Below are 13,173 nucleotides of genomic sequence, written 5' to 3' on the forward strand. Positions count from 1 at the left end.
GAGAGAGGGAACAACAGAGGGAGGGAGAGACAGAGGGAGGGAGAGAGAAAGAAGAGATTGAGGGAGAGAGGGAGGATTAAGGGAGGGAGGGAGGAAGACGAGACTGAGGTAGAAACAGAGAGAGGGAGGGAGAGGCAGAGAGCGAGAGAGGGAGTGACAGAGAGTGGGAAAGGGAGGGAGGGAGAGGGAGGAGTGGAGCTTAGGCAGTCGCAGCAGCAGCCTCGTGCTCACTCAGCGTAAGTGACACGGCTCCGGCTCTTTGGCTCTGTCTCGTTCACCGCACTGAGTGACTGGAGTCAGAGAGGAGCCGCTGGTGAGGAGCCGCTGGTGAGGAGCCGCTGGTGAGGAGCCGTTGGTGAGGAGCCGTTGGTGAGGAGCCGCTGGTGGTGATTACCCAGCATGCCGCAGAGGAAGAGGAGTTTCACTTTTGGAGCATACGGCGGGTAAGAAAAAAACAACAGTATCGCTATGGCAACCACACCTCCAGCCCGGGTCTGTGTGTGTGTGTGTGTGTGTGTGTGTGTGTGTTTGGAATGAATGACTGGGCAGAATCGGCTCTTGTTTTGGTGGAGCGGCTCTTTCGGTGCAGATGCCACTGGATTTAGATTCCTGCACATGAACGAGACGCGTTTGTTCAGGGTTTTTCAGGGGTTTTTTTTCAGGGGTTTGTGTGTTTCCTTGGACAGAGCCGTGGGACTGGGCTGTGCTGCTCTGTCTCTGTCTCTGTCTCTGTCTCTGTCTCTGTCTCTGTCTCTGTCTCACTGCATAGTTTAAAACAGCGGTGCATTCTGGTCTGTGATTCTCTGGTATGAGTTTCAAACGTGTAAATAAGATAAAGTGACACGAGGTTCAGGTTCCCGGAAGATGACCCGAGGGGGAGCAGAAATATCAGTGTAAGAGCTGAGAAAAAAAAAAAACACAGATGCAAACTCACCCAAACCCCCCCAGAGCCTCAGCGGGGAGTCGACCTCAGAGTGAAGCAAAAAGAACCGGCTCTTTCACTCACACACTCATTATACACAGAGCAAACTGGATTTTAATACTAATGAAATCTAAATAAATGTTGTTCCAGGTCCAGACACATTCAGACCAACACTTTGTCCTTCATAAAACATTACGTAATCCTCCAAACAAACTGTCTCCAGCGGCTCCTGAGGTCATGGGTCTGATTCTGATGAGATAAAGATAAAGAACATTCTGAACTTTTGAAGGTGGAGCTCGTCTTGTTTTTAGTTTGATTTGGATTCTCGTTCGTTCTGGATGTTCATTTTTTATCAGTTTGTACTTTTTTTCACAGCTCTGTGTCTTGAGCTGGATGTGCTCAGAGATGCACCGATCCTGCTGTGTCCGAGCCGATACCGATGCCGATACTTACTGACCTTGAGTGTCATTAAGTATCGATGCCTGATACGAACCGATACCAGAGTAAACACAGAAAATGTCTCTCATTTCCTTAAAACACAGTGAACTTCCTCCACAGACGGGACGAGTGTTTGTTTGGTGGTTCGATTCCCGCTCTCAACGTAAACATCACAGGTTGACGGTGCGATTCCGGCTCTCACAGGTGAACGCTGTTGTTGTGTCGTTGGGCAGGACACTTAACTGTCCTCGTTTTTGTTGTAAAACGCTTTGAGTTCAAGTCCCAGGATAAATCGACTGAACCGATACCGGAGGAGACAGGAGAGGGGTGTGTGCCGTGTGTTTTCTGTGTGCTTGTCGTGTGTTTGCGTTTGATTGGTTGAGAGCCGAGGGGGCGGGGCTCACATGGGCAGGTGTGTGTGAAAAGGCGGCGCTTTTCCCCTTACGCCTGTTCTGTCCATCCATGTCCATTCTCGTGTGTGTGTCCGTGTGTGTCCCTGTGTGTGTGTGTGTGTGTGTGTGTGTGTGTGTGTGCGGCTTCAGGGTTTGCCGTTGCAGAAACCATGGAACCGATACCTGATCCAGCTCACGTTTCAGTATCGGTATCAGTGTGCTCGCTTCTAAAGACGTTTGTTGTTAATGTGATTTTAGATTTTGCTGTGTCTAAAATATTCGATTAAAATAGATTTTTCTTGTTGCCGTACTCAATAAAACGGTTGCTACGGTTACGGTTGGCGCTGTCGTGTTTTCTGTGGAGATTCTTCTGTCTCCTGTATCGGGCTCATTCAGACAGAGGTCAGAGGTCAGAGGTCAGAGGTCAGTGGTTCCATCCTTGTCCAGTGTCCAGTCTTCACCTTTTCATCTTTAAAACAGACGATGAGCTGGACGAGGGCGGGGTCAGGGGGCGGGGCGAGGGGGCGGGGCTGCAGGGGGCTAAGTTGGGCGTTAGCACATGGTGGAGGGGTCAGAGGTCAGAGGTGAACAGGTGTCCGTCTGTTCTCATAGACACAGGTGTGGGGCTGTGTTAGAGGAAAGTGTTTGAGTAAAGTCACAAAAACATCCAGTTACAACAAGATTTAATTTAGTCTAAAGAATCGAGACTCAGTTAAAAAAAAGAACAAAAACAAACAAAAACAAACAAAAACAAACAAACACCTGCACAGATCCATTCACACGTTCAAACAGGAGCAGGTGGATTATAAATGTTTATCTCATTATTTAAACGCTCCAGTGGCTCCAGTTTGTCCAGTTTTCAGACGATCACGAGATCCTGGATTAAAAATTCAACAAACAAGTGTAAACGAGCTCTCCTCTCCACAGATGTGACCTGTAACATGCTCATATCTGCAGCCTGGTCGTTTCCCTGCACATAGATTCACTTAATGCCGTACAGTGGAACATGCAGGTTTACGCAGTTTTAAACTTGCTCCCGATTGGCTCGTTGGTTGCTATGATACTCGCTGTTTGTCGTCCACACCTGCTTTAACCCGAGCGTCTGACCTTTGACCTGTCGTGTCGGGGGCGTGTGGAGTTTTACCTGAACAAACAGACGGAGGCGGTGCAGTTTGTGGAGTTATAGTTTTTAAGTCTGAATTATTGGAAAAGGGAAGAGCCACAAACAAACACGACAGTTTCACTTTCATTTCACTTTCACTTTCAAATATCGATGCCCGACATGAACCGATACCAGAGCAGAGACGGGAAATGGCTCTTACTCCGCAGACGGCGTTTGGTTGATGGTTTGAATCTCGCTCTTGGCATAAATATCATTGATCGAGCGGTCAGATCCAGTGACCCACAGGTCGATGGTCTGATTCCAGCTCCACAGATGAATGCTGCCGTTGTGTCGCTGAGCAGGACACTTACCCCCCCCAGTGTCTGTACGGCTCAAACACAGACTGGGGCGGTGCAGTTTGTGGAGTTACAGTTTTAAGTCTGAATTACTGGAAAAGGGAAGAGACACGAGCCACAAACTCTCAAATAAACATCAGTGTCACTTTCATTTGTTTATAGGTCAAAGGTCAGAGTGGAGGAGCCGTAAGAATGTCCAGGTCTGAGTGACATCATCTGCCCCGTGCTGTTTATAATTACAGTTGATCATATAATTAGATAATTAATTCATTACAGTCATATTTAACCTGAAGGACTGGACCATGTGACACATATTTTTATAATGATTGTTAAGCCTCTTTATTTCCATTTGTCAATCCTGTCTTTCTAAATATTTTTCTAATCTTATAAAATAGCTCTTGATTTTACAGCTGTGGGACTTTTGTAAAGAAGTAAATGTTAAAAGCAGCACTTTGTGACAGAGGACGCTCCGTCTGCAGGGAAAATAAACAAGTATTTTTATTTCCTCTCAACCAGGAAGTCAGAGCCAAAGCCGCGCTCTGATTGGCTGCACTTGGTCCGCCCCAGGTTCACTTCACTAAAGACACGCCTCCTCCTGATAATGTACATGAATATTTACTGAGTATTTACTGAATATTTACTGGAAATTTACTGGATATTTACTCGATATTTACGGAATATTTACTAAATATTTACTGAATATTTACGGAATATTTACGGAATATTTACTAAATATTTACTGAATATTTACTGAATATATACGGAATATTTACGGAATATTTACGGAATATTTACTGAATATTTACTGAATATATACTGAATATTTACGGAATATTTACGGAATATTTACTGGATACTTACTGAATATTTACGGAATATTTACGGAATATTTACGGCATATTTACGGCATATTTACTGGATATTTACTGGATACTTACTGAATATTTACTGAGTATTTACTGAATATTTACTGAATATTTACTGAATATTTACTGAATATTTACTGAATATTTACTGAGTATTTACTGAATATTTATGATATATTTACAGAATATTTACAGAATATTTACTGGATACTTACTGAATATTTACTGAATATTTACAAAATATTTACAAAATATTTACAAAATATTTACTGAATATTTACTGAATATTTACTGAATATTTACTGAAGATTTACTGAAGATTTACTGAATATTTACTGAATATTTACGACCTGCCAAAGGGTTTGTGGGAGTAGGACAGTTTGAGGAAACATGAACGAACATCAGACAGATGTTTCATTATTGAACTTTGACCCCATGTGCCTTTACTTCCCTGTGATTGGCTGTAGACCCAGACCCAGACCCAGACCCAGACCCAGACCTGGGTACAGACCAAACTGACTGTAGACCCTCTTCAAATAGAAGTTGTGTGTCTGTTGTGTGTCTGTTTTGTGTCCGTTGTGTGTCTGTTGTGTGTCTGTTGTGTGTTTGTTGTGTGTCTGTTGCGTGTCTGTTGTGTGTCTGTTGTGTGTCTGTTTTGTGTCTGTTGTGTGTCTGTTTTGTGTCCGTTGTGTGTCCGTTGTGTGTTTGTTGTGTGTCTGTTGTGTGTCTGTTGTGTGTCTGTTTTGTGTCTGTTGTGTGTCCGTTGTGTGTTTGTTGTGTGTCAGTTGTGTGTTTGTTGTGTGTCTGTTGTGTGTCTGTTGCGTGTCTGTTGTGTGTCTATTGTGTGTCTGTTTTGTGTCCGTTGTGTGTCTGTTGTGTGTCCGTTGTGTGTCTGTTGTATGTCTGTTGTGTGTTTGTTGTGTGTCTGTTGTGTGTCTGTTGTGTGTTTGTTGCGTGTCTGTTGCGTGTCTGTTGCGTGTCTGTTGTGTGTCTGTTGTGTGTCTATTGTGTGTCTGTTTTGTGTCCGTTGTGTGTTTGTTGTGTGTCTGTTGTGTGTCTGTTGTGTGTTTGTTGTGTGTCCGTTGTGTGTCTGTTGTGTGTCTGTTGTGTGTCCGTTGTGTGTCTGTTGTGTGTCCGTTGTGTGTCTGTTGTGTGTCTGTTGTGTGTTTGTTGTGTGTCTGTTGTGTCTGTTGTGTGTCTGTTGTGTGTCCGTTGTGTGTTTGTTGTGTGTCTGTTTTGTGTCCGTTGTGTGTCCGTTGTGTGTCTGTTGTGTGTTTGTTGTGTGTCTGTTGTGTGTTTGTTGTGTGTTTGTTGTGTGTCTGTTGTATGTCTGTTGTGTGTCTGTTGTGTGTCTGTTGTGTGTCCGTTGTGTGTCCGTTGTGTGTTTGTTGTGTGTTTGTTGTGTGTCTGTTGTATGTCTGTTGTGTGTTTGTTGTGTGTCTGTTGTTTGTCTGTTGTGTGTTTGTTGTGCGTCTGGTCTGAGTTGTCTGTTTGTTGTCTGTTTGCTGTGAGCGCCCCCTCTGTTGCCTCCTGGAACAGCGCTCCAGGACTCAGTGAAAACAATGCCTGTGTGTGTGTGTGTGTGTGTGAGTGTATGTGTGTGTGGGGGTGTGTGGGGGTGTGTGTGTGTGTGTGGGGGGGTGTGTGTGTGAGTGTGTGTCCCGTGAAAAGAATGTGCTCTATTCAGTAAAAAACACGTGAAACAAACACAGACTGATCTGGGCGCTGCAGACGGGGCTGGTTTTCGCCTGAGGAGAACGTGCCTGTGTGTCTTTTTTTGTGTTCTAGATGTTTTTGTGTCGTTTGTTTGCTCATTGTCGTGTGTTTGTGCTTTAAACGGGGAACAGGAGACAGGTCTGGTCTGAAAACACTCTTTGTTTTCATGATAAAAGATGATTATATCTGAGGACGGAGGTAATTGGAGGATCGTTTTGAGAGAAAAACAAACCGAGCTGAAAGAACGACAAGGCGACGAGGTCAAGAGGCTTCAGTGAAACGTCTGTATTTACATAGATATTAATTATTCACATCTACATCATAAAAAGGCCCAACTGTGGAGTAAATAAAAGAGTCATCATGGGCCACAGCCACGGCCCATATTACCTTAAATGTCCCATAATGCACTCCTCTCTGATCTGTTCTAACGTCGTTTCCTCGTCTCAAACGGACCTGGAGTTGTGTTTTTTTGTTTCATTCTCACATGTTTAACGCACAAACTCTGCAGATTTAGGCCTGTGTCAAATATTTATCACAGTTTTAAATGAGTAAAGTGACAGTAGAAGAAGAAAAGTACAAAAATACAGGAAGTAGCTCTGAATTCAAAATGGCCGCCACAAAATCCATTCAAAATAAAAAGACCAGTGTGGCAGTTTAAACCTTCATTTAACAAAACAAAGGTGACGAGTTTTGGCCCTTGTTTACATTATGGTTGCTATAGGTAACAGCTACAGCCTGAACTCCACCAGAAAAGTTACATAGTGTAGCTTTAAGTCTTTGTTCATGACAGTTAAAGGGGCCACATGACTCTATTCTCTGATCTGTTCTCATGTCGTTTCCTCGTCACACACAGACCTGGAGTTGTGTTTTGTTTCATTCTCACGTGTTTAACCCACAAACCTGCAGATTTAGGCTGAAAACACTCTGTTCCACCTTGTGATGTCATCATGTGGTGATACAGGAAGTGCTCCACTGTGTTTTTAAACTCCACACACCTTCATTTATAGAATAATTTGGATCATTTCAGTCCTGGAGTTGTCTCTTATCTCGACTGAACTAAAGGTAAAAGGAGGAGGAGTTAACTTGAAAACTACCACTTGATGACATCACAAGGTGGAACAGAGCGTTTTGGGCTTTGTAGATGTGACAGACTAATAATAAAGTGTGAGTCAAACATGTGTGAATGAAACAAAACACAACTCCAGGTCTGTTTTTGATGCGTAACAACATTAGAACACGGATTAAAACTACAAGAGTCAGTTTGTGTCATATTCGACCTTTGAACTTTGACCTTAATCATCTGTTCTTTTCACAAACTGTATCATATTTTTACACACTGGTAGGCGACATTTTTTTGTCCAATCAGGTATTTTGTTACTAAGAATCATGGGAAATCTGCCTGGGAAACAAACCGTGTCCCAGACACTCGAGTCTGAATCTGGAATTTTATCACAAAACAAACAACGACATGTGAGAACTATAAGGAAACAACTGCGTGACCATATCCCCCACAGGTGTTTGTGTGTCACGGTGCGATATCACAGCGGCGCGAAGGGGCGGGGCCAAACGATTAAACTAAAACATCTGAGAAATCAGGAACAGGAGCTTTAATCCGTCTGATTTATGACAGATCATATTTATCATGTTTATTTCAGTTTGATAAAAGGAGAATAAAAGTCTGCAACAAATCAAAAGTGTTTCCTTAAGTGGTTCCTCGAAACTTTTTACTAAGCGCCATAAAAAACATGAGCTCGTCTGTCAGATCCACTGTTCAGGCGCTGAACTGAAAAGAGTTTTTTAGGTTTTTTTTGGTTTGTTTCCAGCTGTTTTGAAGCACAGGATCTGGAAACTGCAGTGAGACGTTTATTACACCTAAAACCAAAACACAAAAAGAAACAGCCGCTTGTCCATCATCTCAACAATGTTTTTATAATTAAGAATAAATAAATGAGGCGTCATCGTGAGCAGATTTGATTTGAACATGTAAACGTCATGTCTGGGGACGAAAATACATCATGTTTTTACTCTTTAATTCAGTGAGATTTGAGGTCCAATATGACACAAAATGGACTCTTTTTGAGCTGAAAATCAGACCTGGAGTTGTGTTTTGTTTCATTCACATGTTTGAGTCACACTTTATTATTAGTCTGTTACATCTACAAAGATCAAAATGCAACATTCCACCTTGTGATGTCATCAAGTGGTAGTTTTCAAGTTAACTCCTCCTCCTTTTACCTTTAGTTCAGTCGAGATAAGAGACAACTCCAGGACTGAAATGATCCAAATTATTCTATAAATGAAGGTGTGTGGAGTTTAAAAACACAGTGGAGCACTTCCTGTATCACCACACGATGACATCACAAGGTGGAACAGAGTGTTTTCAGTTTGTTTTTGGTTTAAATCTGCAGGTTTGTGTGTTAAACATGAATGAAATGAAACAAAACACAACTCCAGGCCTGTTTGTGATCAGAGCAGTGCATTCTGGGCCCAGAGGCAGTGACAGGCAGGGGGCGCCGTTCTCCCGTTCTCTCTTCACTCTGTAACATTTTGAAGACTGTGGACATTTTTAGATCTGAGTTTCAGAGGAAAAGCAGCGTCTTAGATGTTTACAAAGCTCTAACGCTGGACTGGAACGCCACGAGTCTCTTTTCAAACCCGTCACACTCGTGGAAATGGCGTCTCTGGCTCCGAATCCTTTTCTTTGGTGAATCATCTCAAAGTCGTCCTTTACCTCCCTTTGGATCTCTATATTTGGACGTGTCTCAGCTGTGAAGTGTGGATTAGATCATTTTTACGGGAAAAACACATCATCTTTTCACAAGAATAAGTCAAAATGTTGAAATTTGATTCTGCGGAAACAGCGTTATGTGTGTGCAGGTTTTTATCACACTGTGGGGCTCACGTCTGCACACACTTGTAGGGACCTGCCTGCTTTATGGGGACAGAAACCAGGTCCCCGAGGCGCAGGTTCAGATGTGATTAATATACGACAGCACTGACTCAGGTTAAGATTAAGATCAGACTCCAGAAAATGAATGTAAGTGAATGTGATGTCCCCAGAAAACATAAAAATTCAACCACCTTCGCTTTAAGTGTAAATGTTTTTGTGACATTGGCGCCTCGTCTCTTTTAGACAGTCCCAGGGCAGCTGTGGCGCCACCTGTGGAGAGTGAATGAGTAATGCCACGTAAACAGACTTTAGCGTGAGTCCTGTTGTGCTTGTGTCTCTATGGTTCTCATCTCTGTGGATCATTTTGTTATAATTTACACATTATCAATTCATTCTCCATTTTCGTTTTAAGCGTAAGAACTCACACACACGGGGCTGAATAAACACTTTTTTGCCTCACTGAGTGTCAAAAACCTGTGTTTGTGACATAAAGTATAAAACAGCATTAATGTTTGAGCTAAACGCTCGGTCTAAACTGTTTAAGCTCATTTCTTCTGGGCTCCTCTCTGTGACCCATTTCCCATAAACCCCTGCAGCCCTGTCATCCCGCCGCTCCAACACGCCGACACAAAGTCACATTCATGAATTAGTAGTAAAAATGCCTCTGCTGCTAAAACCTTTAAAACCGAGCAGAGCGATTATTGTTTGATTCCAAAAGGAAAACAGTTGATCAGGTCCTGGGCCTCACGAGGGCCATTAAAGATCATTAAGAGTTTCATCGACTCTGACTCTCTGCGTTTGACCTGAGAGACTCAGTTTGTGCAGCTTCATGTCTCTTTTTAATATTTAATATATTTAATATTTAATTGATTTTGTTGAATCAGTAGATTGGACTTTTGAAGTCTGAAAAAAACTCACTTTAATCAAAAGTGAAGTCCAGGTTCTTCTGATGGTCAGTGAGATCAGTCCATGGAGAGGTCAGACTATGGAACAGCGCCCTCTGCCTGTCACATCCTCTCTGAACACACACACAACCCCGCACACGCACACACACACACAAAAAAAATAAAACCACACCTTCTCCTCATGTCCCAGGTCGTCTCACACACGACTGTTCCTTCTACATCTGGTCACGTTTCACATTTAAAATCCTAAACGGCGTCTGAGGGTCAGTGTGTGTTTCGTGGTCTATTGGTTTTGGATTGTGTGTTGGATTTGATTTCATAATCTCGGCACACCCTGGATAATTTCATTTATGAGGAACTCCAGGAAACTTGAGAATAAAAGCTGCAGCAGACGAGGGTTTAACGTGTTCAAAAGAGGAGCCGAGAATCTGAACCCAGCACGAGGAACAAAACACGAGGGGAGTCCTGAGCTCGGAACAAAACACGAGTCCTGAGCTCTGAGTCCTGTAGTGTGAGTCCTGTAGTGTGAGTCCTGTAGTGTGAGTCCTGTAGTGTGAGTCCTGTAGTGTGAGTCCTGTAGTGTGAGTCCTGTAGTGTGAGTCCTGTAGTGTGAGTCCTGTAGTGTGAGTCCTTTTTACTGAGAGCCGAACGAGGAATCAGAATTGTGATTTCACTGGAAGTGATTAGTGAATGAGTCTGTAATAATCGATCTAATCTCATGTCTCTCTGAGGGCCTCCATTTTGTTTGCTGAAGTTTGACTCTGACGTTTCCAGAACAAAACAACAGATCTATGTGTAAAAAGTTGCACTATGGAACTTTTCTTGTTTGTCTCATAGTGATGTTTCTTTGCCTTTATATTTGTACCGGGCCAGGTAAATGTTTGGACACACCCTCGTTCAATGTTTTTTCCTTTATTTTTTGTATTTTCTGCATTTTATAAACAAATAGAAAACATCAATTAAAGCCGCAAGCGGCATCGAACGGCCCTCGCAGGCCGTGCTTCGCACTCAGCCGACCTGGCACTCCCTGTGGGTGGCGCTGACGTGCCACTTGTCCCTTTTTTATTGCGGCTTTGGGCTGCACTTGTCACCAAACAAGTCAAAACACATTGGAAGTGCTGATGCACAAAATGCAAAAACATGGGTTTTCCAGGCGTCGCCATGGCAACACCGTGCAAAATACAAACTTGTCCCCCCGGACTTTTTTGACGGGGTTGACCTGAAGAATCACTGTGCCACATTTCACATTCCTCAATGAAGCGAATAAGTCGTTATAAGACTTTGAAATGTATGAAAATTTGGAAATTTTCCCATTAGGATAACATGGGCGCTTTCGCGCATCGCCATGGCAACCCAGTGAAAAATATGACTTGGGTCTGATTGACTTTTTGATCAGGAAGACATGAAAAGTCATGGTGCCAAATTTCACATTATTCCATGAAACTAATATTATTCCAATGAATGGGAAAAATTGGGAGGTTTCCCATTAGGATAAGCTGCTGATGACCTCACAGCTGCTGATGACCTCACAGCTGCTGATGACCTCACAGCTGCTGATGACCTCACAGCTGCTGATGACCTCACAGCTGCTTTATTGTCGGTGCATAACTGGCTTAAGGGTTCGTGTCTCTTGGTAAACACCACAAAAACGGTCTTATGTACTTTTCAAAACGTCACACTGAACTAAAGTCCAATGTCTTTCTTAACGGTGTAGAGCTTGATCTGGTCTCAGAATTTAAACACCTTGGAGTCGTCCTAGACCCAACATTGTCCTTTAAAAATCACGTAAAAAAAATTTTCCCAGGTAATTAAATTCAATAATCAGAATTTTTGCCACATCCAGAATAACTTAAACATGACGCTGCTAAAACCTACTTCTACTCTATGATCATCTCCCACATAGACTATTGTTTAACTACTTGGTCTCTTGCCCCACGACACTTAAAACCATTGAAAACCTCTATAAAAGACGTCTACAAATACTTGATAAAAAACCCATTTCCCACCATCACTGTCACGTTCTGAAAAAGCGTCGACTATTGGACTTTAACAACATGGTCAACCTCAAAAGAACTTGTCTAATTTATAAGGTCCTACACTCCCTCGACCACCACCTTTAAAGGAGGACATTAAATATAAAGACAATCTAGCAAGGACCACACGGGCCACCGCCAGAGGTGACCTGTGACCCCACAGACGGACCACCTTTGGTCAGAATGTATCTGACCAAGGTGAGAACCAGTGGAATAGTCTCTAACCCTGAGAGAATGTCCCACAGACACTTCTTTTAAAGCTCAGATGAAAACCTGGTTATGGTCAAACCAAACATGCATCACCTATAGAAGCAGCAGTGTGGTCTGAACTGTTCACAGAGACATATTTGCCTGTGTGGACAAAATATGAAGGGGGTGGACAAAATATGAAGGGGTGGACAAAATATGAAGGGGGTGGGTGCAGAATATAATTGTCCTGAATGGGCCAAACTGACTGAAATAATGGGGACTGTGTAATGACTGGAATATGCAACATTTTGTATGGTGCAATAATGGGAACTGTGCAATAAATGTAATGTGCAATGAATGGAATGTGCAATTGTGTGGAATGTGCAACCATGGGAACTGTGAACCAGATGTTTCATTTAACAATAACACAAACACTGGACATTATGAAGAAAACAACACCACAAAAAACATCATTTACATTTTTAATTTTCAAGATTTTATGTTTATTGAACAAATAGTTTTTAAAGAATGGTTCAAACTGAGTAAAGACTTAATTAAAGCCATGACCCTGACTCTTCATTGAGCCGTTACTACGTCTGAATCATCCAGGATCAAATATCATACCAATACCTTAACGACCCTGCGATTGTTCTCATTGTTCTGCGTCTGAGGATGGAGTTGTAGATGGACAGATTATGTCTCAGGCTCCATTTCTGTTTAAGGAAGGATTCTCTTTCCTAACAAAAATAGCTTCTTTAACTCCTTTGAAGAGAGTGAAGTTCAGATCTGAGCCAGAGAAAAGAATCCTCAGACCCAGAACAATGAGAACAATATCAGGGTCGTTAAGGCTGAACAGGGTCGTTTCAGCTGAAACTGGAGACAACAGCTGTTTACAGTTTCAGTGTGGTTAGCCCCTCCCCTCAGACAGATTTAAAGGCAGTGGCCACCAGCATCTGACCAGAACTGAAGAAGAGACTTGGATGAGCAGAGAAACGTCTTCAGTCCTACAAGATTTGTCCAGTTGACAGATTTAACTTCGTTGTTTGCTAAAGGTGTATTATGTAACTTTTCTGGGTCCATCACCAAAGTCCCAAACAGCCTCACGAACTCTTGTAAAGTCCATGCTGCTGTTTTTATGCACAATTAATCATTGTACAACACACACACACACACACCCCCACACACACACAACAGCTAAACTGCCCAGTCAGATCACCTTAGCGGCGTCTGAATCTCCCAAAGATCCTGCTGAATATCCCTTTCCGTGGCCTGTTTTTCTGATCCTCTAAATGTGCAATGGTTGTTCTCAAATCTGAATTTTGGTTCTGCAAAGACGTTATCTGTTCTTGCATTTCTTGGAACAA

General features: G+C 42.7%; 1 protein-coding gene across 2 annotated transcripts in view; it reads left to right on the forward strand.

Moving 5' to 3' along the window:
• The first annotated feature begins 242 nt into the window (after window positions 1-242).
• rap1gapa (RAP1 GTPase activating protein a) overlaps window positions 243-13,173 on the forward strand; it is a 67,795-nt gene continuing 54,864 nt past the window's right edge. Inside the window, exon 1 of one of the 2 annotated variants that reach the window (XM_033969206.2) lies at window positions 243-443. In XM_033969206.2, coding sequence (XP_033825097.1) covers window positions 400-443 — 44 coding nt within the window. In that variant the 5' untranslated portion in view covers window positions 243-399. The remainder of the gene's footprint in view (window positions 444-13,173) is intronic. The other variant, XM_055222824.1, reaches the window with a different exon arrangement.

This window comes from Periophthalmus magnuspinnatus, chromosome 7 (genome assembly GCF_009829125.3).
Source record: "Periophthalmus magnuspinnatus isolate fPerMag1 chromosome 7, fPerMag1.2.pri, whole genome shotgun sequence".
Lineage (NCBI taxonomy): Eukaryota > Metazoa > Chordata > Actinopteri > Gobiiformes > Gobiidae > Periophthalmus > Periophthalmus magnuspinnatus.